At 42.0% G+C, this 18,441-nt stretch overlaps 1 protein-coding gene across 1 annotated transcript in view; it reads right to left on the bottom strand.

The window, feature by feature from the left end:
* Positions 1–18,441, bottom strand: part of AGO2 (argonaute RISC catalytic component 2) — a 598,276-nt gene that overhangs the window by 373,995 nt on the left and 205,840 nt on the right. The window contains exons 6-8 of the mRNA XM_053715953.1: positions 9,009–9,143; positions 8,766–8,853; positions 8,272–8,419 (exon numbers count right to left, since the gene is read on the bottom strand). Coding sequence (XP_053571928.1) covers positions 8,272–8,419; positions 8,766–8,853; positions 9,009–9,143 — 371 coding nt within the window. The remainder of the gene's footprint in view (positions 1–8,271; positions 8,420–8,765; positions 8,854–9,008; positions 9,144–18,441) is intronic.

The following is an 18,441-nucleotide window of genomic DNA, read 5'->3' as shown; positions in this document are numbered from 1 at the left end:
TAAGGCTTTTGTTCTTTGTTAAAACGAAAGGAACGAAAACGATTATTAGCCCTGTTTTTACCCTTAGATTTTTTATCCTGTGGTAAAAAAGTTCCTTTCCCACCAGTAACAGTTGAGATAATAGAATCCAACTGAGAACCAAATAATTTGTTACCCTGGAAAGAAATGGAAAGTAGAGTCGATTTAGAAGCCATATCAGCATTCCAAGTTTTAAGCCATAAAGCTCTTCTAGCTAAAATAGCTAGAGACATAAACCTGACATCAACTCTGATAATATCAAAAATGGCATCACAGATAAAATTATTAGCATGTTGAAGAAGAATAATAATATTATGAGAATCATGATCTGTTACTTGTTGCGCTAAAGTTTCCAACCAAAAAGTTGAAGCTGCAGCAACATCAGCCAATGATATAGCAGGTCTAAGAAGATTACCTGAACACAGATAAGCTTTTCTTAGAAAGGATTCAATTTTCCTATCTAAAGGATCCTTAAACGAAGTACCATCTGACGTAGGAATAGTAGTACGTTTAGCAAGGGTAGAAATAGCCCCATCAACTTTAGGGATTTTGTACCAAAATTCTAATCTGTCAGACGGCACAGGATATAATTGCTTAAAACGTTTAGAAGGAGTAAATGAATTACCCAAATTATTCCATTCTCTGGAAATTACTTCAGAAATAGCACCAGGAACAGGAAAAACTTCTGGAATAACCACAGGAGATTTAAAGACCTTATCTAAACGTTTAGATTTAGTATCAAGAGGACCAGAATCCTCAATTTCTAAAGCAATTAGTACTTCTTTAAGTAAAGAACGAATAAATTCCATTTTAAATAAATATGAAAATTTATCAGCATCAATCTCTGAGACAGAATCCTCTGAACCAGAAGAGTCATTAGAATCAGAATGATGATGTTCATTTAAAAATTCATCTGTATAAAGAGAAGTTTTAAAAGATTTTTTATGTTTACTAGAAGGAGGAATAACAGACATAGCCTTCTTGATGGATTCAGAAACAAAATCTCTTATGTTGTCAGGAACATTCTGAAAATTAGATGTTGATGGAACTGCAACAGGTAATGGTACATTACTAAAGAAAATATTATCTGCATTAACAAGTTTGTCATGACAATTAATACAAACAACAGCTGGAGGAATAGCTACCAAATGTTTACAGCAGATACACTTAGCTTTGGTAGTTCCAGCACCAGACAGCGATTTTCCTGAAGTATCTTCTGACTCAGATGCAACATGAGACATCTTGCAATATGTAAGAGAAAAAACAACATATAAAGCAAAATTGATCAAATTCCTTAAATGACAATTTCAGGAATGGGAAAAAATTCCAAGGAACAAGCTTCTAGCAACCAGAAGCAAAGAAAAATGAGACTTAAATAATGTGGAGACAAAAGCAACGCCCATATTTTTTTAGCGCCAAATAAGACGCCCACATTATTTGGCGCCTAAATGCTTTTGGCGCCAAAAATGACGCCACGTCCGGAACGCCGACATTTTTGGCGCAAAAGAACGTCAAAAATTACGCAACTTCCGGCGACACGTATGACGCCGGAAACAGAAAAAAGATTATTTGCGCCAAAAAAGTCCGCGCCAAGAATGACGCAATAAAATGAAGCATTTTCAGCCCCCGCTAGCCTAACAGCCCACAGGTAAGAAAAATAATTGATTCAAGTGCATTATCCCAAATATGAAACTGACTGTCTGAAAATAAGGAATGTTGAACATCCTGAGTCAAGGCAAATAAATGTTTGAATACATATATTTAGAACTTTATTAAAAAAGTGCCCAACCATAGCTTAGAGTGTCACAGAAAAACAGAATTTATGTTTACCTGATAAATTACTTTCTCCAACGGTGTGTCCGGTCCACGGCGTCATCCTTACTTGTGGGATATTCTCTTCCCCAACAGGAAATGGCAAAGAGCCCAGCAAAGCTGGTCACATGATCCCTCCTAGGCTCCGCCTACCCCAGTCATTCGACCGACGTTAAGGAGGAATATTTGCATAGGAGAAACCATATGATACCGTGGTGACTGTAGTTAAAGAAAATAAATTATCAGACCTGATTAAAAAACCAGGGCGGGCCGTGGACCGGACACACCGTTGGAGAAAGTAATTTATCAGGTAAACATAAATTCTGTTTTCTCCAACATAGGTGTGTCCGGTCCACGGCGTCATCCTTACTTGTGGGAACCAATACCAAAGCTTTAGGACACGGATGATGGGAGGGAGCAAATCAGGTCACCTAGATGGAAGGCACCACGGCTTGCAAAACCTTTCTCCCAAAAATAGCCTCAGAAGAAGCAAAAGTATCAAACTTGTAAAATTTGGTAAAAGTGTGCAGTGAAGACCAAGTCGCTGCCCTACATATCTGATCAACAGAAGCCTCGTTCTTGAAGGCCCATGTGGAAGCCACAGCCCTAGTGGAATGAGCTGTGATTCTTTCGGGAGGCTGCCGTCCGGCAGTCTCGTAAGCCAATCTGATGATGCTTTTAATCCAAAAAGAGAGAGAGGTAGAAGTTGCTTTTTGACCTCTCCTTCTACCGGAATAAACAACAAACAAGGAAGATGTTTGTCTAAAATCCTTTGTAGCGTCTAAATAGAATTTTAGAGCGCGAACAACATCCAAATTGTGCAACAAACGTTCCTTCTTTGAAACTGGTTTCGGACACAGAGAAGGTACGATAATCTCCTGGTTAATGTTTTTTTTAGAAACAACTTTTGGAAGAAAACCAGGTTTAGTACGTAAAACCACCTTATCTGCATGGAACACCAGATAAGGAGGAGAACACTGCAGAGCAGATAATTCTGAAACTCTTCTAGCAGAAGAAATTGCAACCAAAAACAACACTTTCCAAGATAATAACTTAATATCAACGGAATGTAAGGGTTCAAACGGAACCCCCTGAAGAACTGAAAGAACTAAGTTGAGACTCCAAGGAGGAGTCAAAGGTTTGTAAACAGGCTTGATTCTAACCAGAGCCTGAACAAAGGCTTGAACATCTGGCACAGCTGCCAGCTTTTTGTGAAGTAACACAGACAAGGCAGAAATCTGTCCCTTCAGGGAACTTGCAGATAATCCTTTTTCCAATCCTTCTTGAAGGAAGGATAGAATCTTAGGAATCTTAACCTTGTCCCAAGGGAATCCTTTAGATTCACACCAACAGATATATTTTTTCCAAATTTTGTGGTAAATCTTTCTAGTTACAGGCTTTCTGGCCTGAACAAGAGTATCGATAACAGAATCTGAGAACCCTCGCTTCGATAAGATCAAGCGTTCAATCTCCAAGCAGTCAGCTGGAGTGAGACCAGATTCGGATGTTCGAACGGACCTTGAACAAGAAGGTCTCGTCTCAAAGGTAGCTTCCATGGTGGAGCCGATGACATATTCACCAGATCTGCATACCAAGTCCTGCGTGGCCACGCAGGAGCTATCAAGATCACCGACGCCCTCTCCTGATTGATCCTGGCTACCAGCCTGGGGATGAGAGGAAACCGTGGGAATACATAAGCTAGTTTGAAGGTCCAAGGTGCTACTAGTGCATCCACTAGAGCCGCCTTGGGATCCCTGGATCTGGACCCGTAGCAAGGAACTTTGAAGTTCTGACGAGAGGCCATCAGATCCATGTCCGGAATGCCCCACAGTTGAGTGACTTGGGCAAAGATTTCCGGATGGAGTTCCCACTCCCCCGGATGCAATGTCTGACGACTCAGAAAATCCGCTTCCCAATTTTCCACTCCTGGGATGTGGATAGCAGACAGGTGGCAGGAGTGAGACTCCGCCCATAGAATGATTTTGGTCACTTCTTCCATCGCCAGGGAACTCCTTGTTCCCCCCTGATGGTTGATGTACGCAACAGTTGTCATGTTGTCTGATTGAAACCGTATGAACTTGGCCCTCGCTAGCTGAGGCCAAGCCTTGAGAGCATTGAATATCGCTCTCAGTGCCAGAATATTTATCGGTAGAAGAGATTCTTCCCAAGACCAAAGACCCTGAGCTTTCAGGGATCCCCAGACCGCGCCCCAGCCCATCAGACTGGCGTCGGTCGTGACAATGACCCACTCTGGTCTGCGGAAGGTCATCCCTTGTGACAGGTTGTCCAGGGACAGCCACCAACGGAGTGAGTCTCTGGTCCTCTGATTTACTTGTATCCTCGGAGACAAGTCTGTATAGTCCCCATTCCACTGACTGAGCATGCACAGTTGTAATGGTCTTAGATGAATGCGCGCAAAAGGAACTATGTCCATTGCCGCTACCATCAAACCTATCACTTCCATGCACTGCGCTATGGAAGGAAGAGGAACGGAATGAAGTATCCGACAAGAGTCTAGAAGTTTTGTTTTTCTGGCCTCTGTCAGAAAAATCCTCATTTCTAAGGAGTCTATTATTGTTCCCAAGAAGGGAACCCTTGTTGACGGAGATAGAGAACTCTTTTCCACGTTCACTTTCCATCCGTGAGATCTGAGAAAGGCCAGGACGATGTCCGTGTGAGCCTTTGCTTGAGGAAGGGACGACGCTTGAATCAGAATGTCGTCCAAGTAAGGTACTACAGCAATGCCCCTTGGTCTTAGCACAGCTAGAAGGGACCCTAGTACCTTTGTGAAAATCCTTGGAGCAGTGGCTAATCCGAAAGGAAGCGCCACGAACTGGTAATGCTTGTCCAGGAATGCGAACCTTAGGAACCGATGATGTTCCTTGTGGATAGGAATATGTAGATACGCATCCTTTAAATCCACCGTGGTCATGAATTGACCTTCCTGGATGGAAGGAAGAATTGTTCGAATGGTTTCCATTTTGAACGATGGAACCTTGAGAAACTTGTTTAAGATCTTGAGATCTAAGATTGGTCTGAACGTTCCCTCTTTTTTGGGAACTATGAACAGATTGCGAAAAAATATGAAGGAATTGTTCAAAATTCACCAAAATTTCACCACAGTGTCTTAAAGCCTTAAAAGTATTGCACACCAAATTTGGAAGCTTTAACCCTTAAAATAACGGAACCGGAGCCGTTTTCAACTTTAACCCCTTTACAGTCCCTGGTATCTGCTTTGCTGAGACCCAACCAAGCCCAAAGGGGAATACGATACCAAATGACGCCTTCAGAAAGTCTTTTCTATGTATCAGAGCTCCTCACACATGCGACTGCATGTCATGCCTCTCAAAAACAAGTGCGCAACACCGGCGCGAAAATGAGGCTCTGCCTATGATTTGGGAAAGCCCCTAAAGAATAAGGTGTCTAAAACAGTGCCTGCCGATATAATCTTATCAAAATACCCAGATTAAATGATTCCTCAAGGCTAAATATGTGTTAATAATGAATCGATTTAGCCCAGAAAAAGTCTACGGTCTTAATAAGCCCTTGTGAAGCCCTTATTTACTATCTTAATAAACATGGCTTACCGGATCCCATAGGGAAAATGACAGCTTCCAGCATTACATCGTCTTGTTAGAATGTGTCATACCTCAAGCAGCAAGAGACTGCTCACTGTTCCCCCAACTGAAGTTAATTCCTCTCAACAGTCCTGTGTGGAACAGCCATGGATTTTAGTAACGGTTGCTAAAATCATTTTCCTCATACAAACAGAAAACTTCATCTCTTTTCTGTTTCTGAGTAAATAGTACATACCAGCACTATTTTAAAATAACAAACTCTTGATTGAATAATAAAAACTACAGTTAAACACTAAAAAACTCTAAGCCATCTCCGTGGAGATGTTGCCTGTACAACGGCAAAGAGAATGACTGGGGTAGGCGGAGCCTAGGAGGGATCATGTGACCAGCTTTGCTGGGCTCTTTGCCATTTCCTGTTGGGGAAGAGAATATCCCACAAGTAAGGATGACGCCGTGGACCGGACACACCTATGTTGGAGAAATAAGATTTACTTACCCCAGGACACTCATCTACATGTTTGTAGAAAGCCAAACCAGTACTGAAACGAAAATCAGCAGAGGTAATGGTATATATATATATATATATAAGAGTATATCGTCGATCTGAAAAGGGAGGTAAGAGATGAATCTCTACGACCGATAACAGAGAACCTATGAAATAGACCCCGTAGAAGGAGATCACTGCATTCAAAGGCAATACTCTCCTCACATCCCTCTGACATTCACTGCACGCCGAGAGGAAAACCGGGCTCCAACCTGCTGCGGAGCGCATATCAACGTAGAATCTAGCACAAACTTACTTCACCACCTCCATAGGAGGCAAAGTTTGTAAAACTGAATTGTGGGTGTGGTGAGGGGTGTATTTATAGGCATTTTAAGGTTTGGGAAACTTTGCCCCTCCTGGTAGGAATGTATATCCCATACGTCACTAGCTCATGGACTCTTGCTAATTACATGAAAGAAATTATGCTATATATTTTGGAATTTTGCGTCCTTGCAAACCTAATTCTGCCCGCGAATTTAAAATGAGTCAATTGAAAAAAAGGCTATACCCCAGGTAAGAAATACATTTTTCCTAAAAAATACATTTCCCAAATATGAAACTGACAGTCTGCAAAACGTAATATACTGAAACCTGAATCATGGCAAATATAAGTACAATACATATATTTAGAACTTTATATAAATACATAAAGTGCCAAACCATAGCTGAGCGTGTCTTAAGTAATGAAAACATACTTACCAGAAGACACCCATCCACATATAGCAGATAGCCAAACCAGTACTAAAACAGTTATTAGTAGAGGTAATGGAATATAAGAGTATATCGTCAATCTGAAAAGGGAGGTAGGAGACGAATCTCTACGACCGAGAACAGAGAACCTATGAAATAGATCTCCCGTGAGGAAAACCATTGCATTCAATAGGTGATACTCCCTTCACATCCCTCTGACATTCACTGTACTCTGAGAGGAATTGGACTTCAAAATGCTGAGAAGCCCATATCAACATAGAAATCTTAGCACAAACTTACTTCACCAACTCCATGTTACATGAAAGAAATATATATATATATATATATATATATATATATATATATATATATATATATATATATATATATATATATATATATAGCTATCTATATCTATTCAAAACAAAAAGTAGAAAGCAGATATGGTCCACTTTAAATCTAATGAGGAATCTGGATCGAGGAATCTGGATCAAGGTTCTCAGAGGAGACTTCACCCTCAGCCGGGTCAGGGCTTTGTAAGGTTGGTGTAAACTGAGCTAAGGGGATAGGATCCTACCGTATTAAAGGTAGAGTGATGGAATTCTCCTGACTTTCCCTTATGCTTACTTGGTTTGGGGATATCCGCTAAAATCTCTGTCAGTCTTTTGAAGACTGGATTTAAACTCTGGAGAAGAGTCAGTGTAGTTCCCCTGGGACACAGAAACAGACATGGGCACTAATTGTCTGTCAGGTGTCATACTTACAGATACCTATGGCTTGTGAATTGGAAATGTGGAACACAATAAGCACATAACTAGTTAATTTCGTCCATTAGAACAGTTTTGCGTACTAAACAGGGGAAATTAACGGACTGCAAAAGTAGGAGGGATTAAAGCTTTGTTGTGTGGGGTGTTTTGCCGCCCCCTGTAGGACAGAACTTTAATCCCACATGTGATGGCTTAGACTCCTATAAAATGTTTCACACAAAGACTGCCTATGTAAAGGGTTAAAAAACCAATAAAAGGAAGCAATCACTTTTTTTGGAAAGAGCCTTGTCATCTGCCCACAAGGTTGCAAACCAATTAAATAGCAGGAGGTAGTAGAGAAAAATATATCCTTCACCACATACTGGTGTACTTGCTAATCAAATTGTCAATATTGCCTTCTTAATATATTGTCATACAGGAACGAAAACCACACAATTCGACTAAGTATAAAAAAGGTATAGCCGATTTAACCTTGTACGTTATGAATTCATCACTAATAATTTACAAATGTCTAAAAGAGCCGATACATAAAAGAAACACTAAACCCTATAAGATTTACTTTGTAGCTCATTTATAGACATCCCTAACAAGACACATTGGGGGAAGATCAGATCAGAAAAGGCCTTTTAATTTAGGACCACACCTAAACAGCACAGCTGTGGTTATTACTATAAAACTAAAATATTAAGCTAAACCTTTAAATATTGGCAAAATTGGGGTAAACGACTAATCTATTTTTTTAATACATCTGCATATTCTCAGGTTAATATTTGTGTTAATATGTATTAGCATTTTCACGTTAAGCTTTAAAAATAATTTGTTACAATAACTTGAGAAAGACAAGCTTTAAGTAAATACTTGCCTCAAGAGGAAGGTATGTATGTTTTTGCTCCTGCCCAACCTGTAAACATGGAAGATGTGGGTAGCGAAGAACTAGTTTGTGTCTATCTTTAAAATACTGTGCAACGGTGCATTCTACTGTCTGACCACTCTCTTGTTGGAGAGGAAATCTGTGAAATTATAAAAATACATACATTTAGAAAATACATAAACAATTATAAAGTTGGCATCAAACTGAATAATGTACATATTAAAAAATGTATTTCTACATTCACATTATTAGCTTATGTACTATCAAGCAAATATTATTGCATACATATACTAAACACAACCACTGAATACAGTTACTTTGAGAAAGGGGTAAACATACAAAATGTTTTGAAAAGGGAAACACTGAGTGCTTTCCTAGTACCGATGCCTAAAGTCAATCATTATTATAAATGTACTTATCAGTTGTGAATGACTGAAAGCATACAAAGGTTTGTCTTAGTTATCAATTGATATTAAAATAATTACGTTTGGTGACTTGCTGGGCGTCTTGTGACATTGCAAACCCTGTATTTTCTCTTCATTTGTCCACAGTGAGTAATCTCCACTTTTAGGCCTGAAGACAGAAAATATACAGAATTCACTTTATTTACAAAAATGAAACAAGCAAAAAAAAAAAAATGTATAACCACAAATTTGTTTTATATTAGCATAAGTAATTCAGTATATCTATAAAAAAAAACACTTATAAATATAGCAATTTGTTTTTACCTTTTATTTCTTTGGTAAATTTAACCCTTTGGGAATCTGTCAGAGGTTTCTGTTGTTCTTCAATGCTTTTAAAGTCCAAAACTTCACACATAAACTCTATTACTGGTTGTGCTTTATAAAATGCTGTGGCAGACACTATAAAGGTAAAAAAAAACATAGCGGGCAATTAATTTACCTTTGGCATATTACTAAACTCTACTACACACCTTTGTTATTTCTTTGAGATGCATATATTAAAACAAGGGAAAGACAGATGCACAAATTTACATAGGAAAAATCTCAATAGTCCCTACTCCCAAGTTATTACTTGTGCTTCCTAAAATAAGTTGTAAATATTCCCATCATATCTATATAAAATTGGTTCTACCTAGCTGACACCATGAAATATTTTTATCCAGCTCAGTACATATGCACATAATGCATAAAATGCAAACAAGAAAAAAGAAATTTATGTTTACCTGATAAATGTATTTATTTCTAATGACACGGTGAGTGCACCAATCATCTAATTACTATTGGGAATATCACTCCTGCCCAGCAGGTGGCCGCAAGGAGCACCACAGCAAAGCTGTAAAATATCACCTCCCTTCCCTCCAACCCCAATCATTCGACCAAAGTAAAGGAGAGAAAGGAAGCAACAAGGCGCAGAGGTGTCTGAGGTTTAAAACATAAAAAAACAGTCTTAAAAAATAGGGCGGGCCGTGGACTCACTGTGTCAAGAAATAAATAAATTTATCAGGTAAGCATAAATTTTGTTTTCTTTCTAATTACACGGTGAGTCCACGTATCATCTAATTACTATTGGGAATCAATACCCAAGCTAGAGGACACAGATAAGGGAGGGACAAGACAGGGAACCTAAACAGAAGTCACCACTGCTTGAAGAACCTTTCACCCAAAAGTAGTCTCAGCCGACGCAAAAGTATCTTTGAAAAAAAGTGCGGAAAGGACCAAGTTGCAGCCTTGCAAATCTGTTCCACAGAAGCTTCATTTTTGAATGCCCAGGAAGCGGAAACAGCCCTCGTAGAATGAGCCGTAACTCTCTCAGGAGGCGGTTGCCCAGCAGTTTCATAAGCCAAGCGAAAGATACTCTTCAGCCAAAAAGAAAGAAGTAGCTGTAGCTTTCTGACCCTTAAGTTAACCCGAGAAAACCACAAACAGAGCAGAAGACTGATGAAAATCCTTAGTCGCCTGTAAATAGAATTTCAATGCACGCACCACGTCTAGGTTGTGCAGCAGACGTTCCTTATGAGAAGGGTTAGGAAATAAAGGAACAACAATCTCCTGATTAATGTTCCAATCTGAAACAACTTTAGGGAGAAACCCTAACTTAGTACGCAAAACTACCTTACCCGAATGAAAAATAAGGTAAGGAGACTCATACTGTAATGCCAAGAACTGAAACTCTACGAGCAGATGAAATAGCAACAAGAAACAAAACCTTCCAAGATAACAGTTTAATATCTAAGGAATGGATAGGGTCAAATGGAGCCTGCTGAAGAACCTTAAGAACAAGGTTAAGACTCTAGGGAGGAGTAACTGGTTTAAAAACATGCCAGATTCTGACCAAGGCCTGACAGAACAATTGCACATCTGGTACAACCGCCAGACGTTTATGTAACAAATAGACAAGGCAGATATTTGACCCTTTAAGGAACTTACCGATAAACCCTTCTCCAAACCCTCTTGAAGAAAAGACAAATTCTAGAAAACCGAACTCTTCTCCAAGAGTATCCTCTGGATTCACACCAATACAGATATTTACGCCATATCTTATAGTAAATCTTCCTGGTAACAGGCTTACAAGCCTGAATCATGGTCTCAATGATTAGATAAAACGCTTAGATAAAATTAAGTGTTCAATCTCCAAGCAGTCAGCTTCAGAGAAACTAGATTTGGGTGAAGGAAGGGCTCTTGAAGAAGAAGGTCCTTCCTTAGTGGAAGTCTCCAAGGAGGGAGATATGACATCTCCACATACCAGATCCTGCGAGGCCACGCCGGTGCAATGCGGCTCACCAACGCCCTTTCCCGTTTGATTCGAGCAATGACCCGAGGAAGGAGAAACGGAGGAAATAGGTATGCGAGACTGAAATTCCAAGGGACCGCCAGAGCATCTATCAGTACAGCCTGAAGATCCCTTGACCCGTACCTCAGGAGCTTGGCATTCTGCCAAGATGCCATGAGATCCAGTTCCGGCTGTCCCCATTTGAGAATAAGGATGGAAAACACTTCCGGATGGAGTTCCCACTCCCCAGTTTGAAAGGTCTGTCTGCTCAGAAAATCCGCTTCCCAGTTGTCCACTCCTGGAATGTGGATCGCAGACAGACAGCAGTTGTGGGTCTCTGCCCACTGAATTATCTTGGCTACCTTTGTCATGGCCAAGGAACTCAGAGTTCCCCCCTGATGGTTGATGTAAGCCACTAAAGTTATGCTGTCCGACTGGAACCTGATAAACTGGGCAGAGGCTAACTGAGGCCAGGCCAGGCAAGCATTGAAGATTGCTCTCAACCCCAGAATGTTTATGCGTAAAACAGACTCCTTCCGAGTCCATGTCCCTTGAGCCTTTAGAGAGCCCCAGAATGGCTGTAGGCTGGCGTCGGTTGTCACAATCACCCAGGTGGGTCTGCGGAAGCAGGTTCCCTGGGAGAGATGATCCTGAGACAACCACCAAAGAAGAGATTCCCTTGTCTCCTGATTCAGAAGTAATCGTGGAGACAGACCCACATAATCTTCGTTCCACTGCCAGAGCATGCATAACTGCAGAGGGCTGAGGTGGAAACCGGCAAACGGAATGTGTCCATGGCAGCTACCATCAAACCGATTACCTCCATACATTACCTCACTGATGGCAGAGGAGAGGACTGAAGCGCCAGACAAGAATCGAAAATCTTTGATTTCCTGACTTTTCATTGTTTTCTATCCCTGGGACACGATGTCCACCACCCAGGGATCTTGAACATCCTGAACCCAAGCCTGAGCCAAGAAAGAAAGCCTGACCCCCCCGCCCCAAGATCTGGTCCCGAATGGCCCTTTCCTCCCGTAATGTCAGAAATAATTTCCGCCAATCCCGGCCCAAACAAGGTCTTACCCTTGTAAGGAATCGCCAAAAGCTTAGACTTGGATGACACATCCACAGACCAGGATTTTAAACCATAAAGCTCTGCTCGTCAGTACGGCAAACCCGGAAATCTTTGCTCCCAGCTTAATAACCTGTAGGGAAGCATCTGTAATAAAGGAATTGGCCAACTTAAGGGCCTTGATACTATCATGGATCTCTTCAAAGGGAGTGCCTGTCCGAATAGAATCAGACAACGCATCAAACCAGTATGCCGCCGCAGTAGTGACGGTAGCAATACACACCGCAGGTTGCCATTGTAAACCCTGGTGTACATACATCTTCTTGAGCAAACCCTCCAACTTCTTATCCATCAGATCTTTAAAGGAACAACTATCCTCTATGGTAATAGTGGTCCTCTTAGCGAACGTGGAAATTGCACCTTCCACCTTAGGGACCGTCTGCCAAGATTCCTTGATACAGTCTGCTATAGGAAACATCTTCTTAAAATAGGGGTTGGAGAAAAAGGGATACCCGGTGTCTCCCATTCCATAGCAATAAACTCTGTAGCTCGATCTGGTACAGGAAAAACCTCCACCATGGAAGGTACATCAAAAACATATTTTATGCTTACCTGATAAATTTATTTCTCTTGTGATATATAGAGTCCACGGATTCATCCTTACTTGTGGGATATTCTCCTCCCCTACAGGAAGTGGCAGAGAGAGCACCCACAGCAGAGCTGCCTATATAGCTCCCCCCTTAGCTCCACCCCCCAGTCATTCGACCGAAGGCTTGGAAGAAAAAGGAGAAACTATAGGGTGCAGTGGTGACTGAAAGTTTAAAAATAAAATATATATGCCTGTCGTAATAAACAGGGCGGGCCGTGAACTCAATACATCACAAGAGAAATAAATTTATCAGGTAAGCATAAATTATGTTTTCTCTTGTAAGATGTATCAAGTCCACGGATTCATCCTTACTTGTGGGATACCAATACCAAAGCTTTAGGACACGGATGAAGGGAGGGACAAGACAGGAACCTTAAACTGAATGTACCACTGCTTGTAGAACCTTTCTCCCAAAAATAGCCTCTGAAGAAGCAAAAGTATCAAATTTGGAAAATTTGGAAAAAGTATGAAACGAAGACCAAGTTGCCGCATTACAAATCTGTTTAACAGAAGCCTCATTTTTAAAAGCCATGTGGAAACCACAGTTCTAGTAGAATGAGCAGTAATTCTTTCAGGAGACTGTTGGCCAGCAGTCTCATAAGCCAAACGGATGATTCTTTTCAGCCAAAAGGAAAGAGAGGTAGCCGTAGCCTTCTGACCTCTCCGCTTCCAGAATAAACAACAAACAATGAAGATGTTTGACGGAAATCTTTAGTTGCTTGTAAGTAGAACTTTAAAGCACGAACCACATCAAGATTGTGCAACATACGTTCCTTCTTTGAAGAAGGATTAGGACACAGTGAAGGAACAACAATCTCTTGATTGATATTCTTATAAGAAACAACCTTAGGAAGAAACCCAGGTTTGGTACGCAAAACCACCTTATCTGCATGGAAAATAAGATAAGGGGAATCACACTGTAAAGCATATAGCTCAGAAACTCTTCGAGCCGAAGAGATAGCTACTAAAAACAAAAACTTTCCAAGATAGAGGCTTAATATCCATGGAATGCATAGGTTCAAACGGAACCCCTTGAAGAACTTTAAGAACTAAATTTAGGCTCCATTGTGGAGCAACAGGTTTAAATACAGGCTTGATTCTGACCAAAGCCTGACTAAATGCTCGAACGTCTGGGACATCTGCCAGATGTTTGTGTTGAAGAATAGACAAAGCAGATATTTGTCCTTATAAGGAACTAGCTGATAATCCCTTCTCCAAACCTTCTTGGAGAAAAGACAATATTCTAGGAATCCTAATCTTACTCAAGTAACCTTTGGATTCACACCAATAAAATTATTTGCGCCAAATCTTATGATAGATCTTCCTGGTGACAGGCTTTCTAGCCTGAATCAGGGTATCAATGACCGACTCAGAAAAACCACGCTTTGATAGAATCAGGCGTTCAATCTCCAAGCAGTCAGACGCAGAGAAATTAGATTTGGATGCGTGAACAGACCTTGGATTAGAAGATGATCATTGGCAGAGTCCATGGTAGAACCGAGGACATGTCCAGTAGGTCTGCATACCAAGTCCTGCGTGATCACGCAGGTGCTATCAGAATCACAGAAGCTCTCTCCTGCTTTATTCTGGCAACCAGACGTAAAAGGAGAGGAAATACATAGGCCAGATTGAAGGACCAAGGCACTGCTAGAGCATCTATCAGTACCGCCTTGAGATCCCGGGACCTGGACCCATAACGAGAAAGTTTGGCATTCTGACGGGACGCCATCAGATCCAATTCTGGTGTGCCCCATAGCTAAAGTAGCTGGGCAAATACCTCCGGATGGAGTTCCCACTCCCCCAGATGAAAAGTCTAACGACTTAGGAAATCCGCCTCCCAGTTCTCTACTCCTGGGATGTGGATTGCTGAGAGATGGCAAGAGTGATCCTCTGCCCATCAGATTATTTTTGTTACCTCCATCATCGCTAGAGAACTCCTTGTTCCTCATTGATGATTGATATAAGCTACAGTCGTGATGTTGTCCGACTGAAACCTGATGAATTTGGCCGCAGCAAGCCGAGGCCACGCCTGAAGCGCATTGAATATTGCTCTCAGTTCTAGAATATTTATCGGGAGAAGATTCCTCCCGAGACCATAAGCCCTGTGCTTTCAGGGAGTTCCAGACTGCATCCCAGCCTAGCAGGCTGGTATCCGTCGTTACAATGAGCCACTCTGGCCTGCGGAAACACATTCCCTGAGACAGGTGGTCCTGAGACAACCACCAGAGAAGAGAATCTCTGGTCTCCTGGTCCAGATGCAGTTGAGGAGACAAATCTGCATAATCCCCATTCCACTGTTTGAGCATGCATAGATGTAGTGGTCTGAGGTGTAGGCGGGCAAAAGGAACTTTGTCCATTGCCGCTACCATAAGTCAGATTACCTCCATATACTGAGCCACTGTTGGCCGAGGAATGGAATGAATAGCTCGGCAAGTGGTTAAGAGCTTTGATTTTCTGACCGCCATCAGAAATATTTTCATTTCTACCGAGTCCATCAGAGTCCCTAGGAAGGAAACTCTTATAAGAGGGAAGAGAGAACTCTTTTTTTTATGTTCACCGTCCACCCGTGAGATCTCAGAAAAGCCAACACAATGTCCGTGTGAGACTTGGATAGCTGGAAAGTTGACACCTGAAATAAGATGTCGTCTAGATAAGGCGCCACTGCTATGCCCCGTGGTCGTAGAACCGCCAGAAGGGACCCTAGCACCCTTGTGAAAATTCTGTTAATAGGGATGTGTAGATACGCATCCTTTAAAGGGACAGTCTACACCAGAATTTTTAATGTTTTAAAAGATAGATAATCCCTTTATTACCCATTTCCCAGTTTTGCATAACCAACACAGTTATAATAATATACTTTTAACCTCTGATTATCTTGTATCTAAGTCTCTGCAAACTGCCCCTTATTTCAGTTCTTTTGACAGACTTGCAGTCTAGCCAATCAGTGCCTGCTCCCAGATAACTTCTCGTGCACGAGCACAGTGTTATCTATATGAAATACGTGAACACCCTCTAGTGGTGAAAAGCTGTTAAAATGCAATCTGAAAGAGGTGGGCTTCAAGGTCTAAGAAAACAGAATTTATGTTTACCTGATAAATTACTTTCTCCAACGGTGTGTCCGGTCCACGGCGTCATCCTTACTTGTGGGATATTCTCTTCCCCAACAGGAAATGGCAAAGAGCCCAGCAAAGCTGGTCACATGATCCCTCCTAGGCTCCGCCTACCCCAGTCATTCGACCGACGTTAAGGAGGAATATTTGCATAGGAGAAACCATATGGTACCGTGGTGACTGTAGTTAAAGAAAATAAATTATCAGACCTGATTAAAAAAACCAGGGCGGGCCGTGGACCGGACACACCGTTGGAGAAAGTAATTTATCAGGTAAACATAAATTCTGTTTTCTCCAACATAGGTGTGTCCGGTCCACGGCGTCATCCTTACTTGTGGGAACCAATACCAAAGCTTTAGGACACGGATGAAGGGAGGGAGCAAATCAGGTCACCTAAATGGAAGGCACCACGGCTTGCAAAACCTTTCTCCCAAAAATAGCCTCCGAAGAAGCAAAAGTATCAAACTTGTAAAATTTGGTAAAAGTGTGCAGTGAAGACCAAGTCGCTGCCCTACATATCTGATCAACAGAAGCCTCGTTCTTGAAGGCCCATGTGGAAGCCACAGCCCTAGTGGAATGAGCTGTGATTCTTTCGGGAGGCTGCCGTCCGGCAGTCTCGTAAGCCAATCTGATGATGCTTTTAATCCAAAAAGAGAGAGAGGTAGAAGTTGCTTTTTGACCTCTCCTTTTACCGGAATAAACAACAAACAAGGAAGATGTTTGTCTAAAATCCTTTGTAGCATCTAAATAGAATTTTAGAGCGCGAACAACATCCAAATTGTGCAACAAACGTTCCTTCTTTGAAACTGGTTTCGGACACAGAGAAGGTACGATAATCTCCTGGTTAATGTTTTTGTTAGAAACAACTTTTGGAAGAAAACCAGGTTTAGTACGTAAAACCACCTTATCTGCATGGAACACCAGATAAGGAGGAGAACACTGCAGAGCAGATAATTCTGAAACTCTTCTAGCAGAAGAAATTGCAACTAAAAACAAAACTTTCCAAGATAATAACTTAATATCAACGGAATGCAAGGGTTCAAACGGAACCCCCTGAAGAACTGAAAGAACTAAATTGAGACTCCAAGGAGGAGTCAAAGGTTTGTAAACGGGCTTAATTCTAACCAGAGCCTGAACAAAGGCTTGAACATCTGGCACAGCGGCCAGCTTTTTGTGAAGTAACACAGACAAGGCAGAAATCTGTCCCTTCAGGGAACTTGCAGATAATCCTTTTTCCAATCCTTCTTGAAGGAAGGATAGAATCCTAGGAATCTTAACCTTGTCCCAAGGGAATCCTTTAGATTCACACCAACAGATATATTTTTTCCAAATTTTGTGGTAAATCTTTCTAGTTACAGGCTTTCTGGCCTGAACAAGAGTATCGATAACAGAATCTGAGAATCCTCGCTTCGATAAGATCAAGCGTTCAATCTCCAAGCAGTCAGCTGGAGTGAAACCAGATTCGGATGTTCGAACGGACCCTGAACAAGAAGGTCTCGTCTCAAAGGTAGCTTCCAAGGAGGAGCCGATGACATATTCACCAGATCTGCGTACCAAGTCCTGCGTGGCCACGCAGGAGCTATCAAGATCACCGACGCCCTCTCCTGATTGATCCTGGCTACCAGCCTGGGGATGAGAGGAAACGGCGGGAACACATAAGCTAGTTTGAAGGTCCAAGGTGCTACTAGTGCATCCACTAGAGCCGCCTTGGGATCCCTGGATCTGGACCCGTAGCAAGGAACTTTGAAGTTCTGACGAGAGGCCATCAGATCCATGTCTGGAATGCCCCACAGCTGAGTGACTTGGGCAAAGATTTCCGGATGGAGTTCCCACTCCCCCGGATGCAATGTCTGACGACTCAGAAAATCCGCTTCCCAATTTTCCACTCCTGGGATGTGGATAGCAGACAGGTGGCAGGAGTGAGACTCCGCCCATAGAATGATTTTGGTCACTTCTTCCATCGCCAGGGAACTCCTTGTTCCCCCCTGATGGTTGATGTACGCAACAGTTGTCATGTTGTCTGATTGAAACCGTATGAACTTGGCCCTCGCTAGCTGAGGCCAAGCCTTGAGAGCATTGAATATCGCTCTCAGTTCCAGAATATTTATCGGTAGAAGAGATTCTTCCCGAGACCAAAGACCCTGAGCTTTCAGGGATCCCCAGACCGCGCCCCAGCCCATCAGACTGGCGTCGGTCGTGACAATGACCCACTCTGGTCTGCGGAATGTCATCCCTCGTGACAGGTTGTCCAGGGACAGCCACCAACGGAGTGAGTCTCTGGTCCTCTGATTTACTTGTATCTTCGGAGACAAGTCTGTATAGTCCCCATTCCACTGACTGAGCATGCACAGTTGTAATGGTCTTAGATGAATGCGTGCAAAAGGAACTATGTCCATTGCCGCTACCATCAACCCGATCACTTCCATGCACTGAGCTATGGAAGGAAGAGGAACGGAATGAAGTATCCGACAAGAGTCTAGAAGTTTTGTTTTTCTGGCCTCTGTCAGAAAAATCCTCATTTCTAAGGAGTCTATTATTGTTCCCAAGAAGGGAACCCTTGTTGACGGAGATAGAGAACTCTTTTCCACGTTCACTTT

This window comes from Bombina bombina, chromosome 5 (assembly GCF_027579735.1).
Source record: "Bombina bombina isolate aBomBom1 chromosome 5, aBomBom1.pri, whole genome shotgun sequence".
Lineage (NCBI taxonomy): Eukaryota > Metazoa > Chordata > Amphibia > Anura > Bombinatoridae > Bombina > Bombina bombina.
Note: the sequence above shows the minus strand (reverse complement) of the source record. Positions and strands in the feature narration are given on the sequence as shown.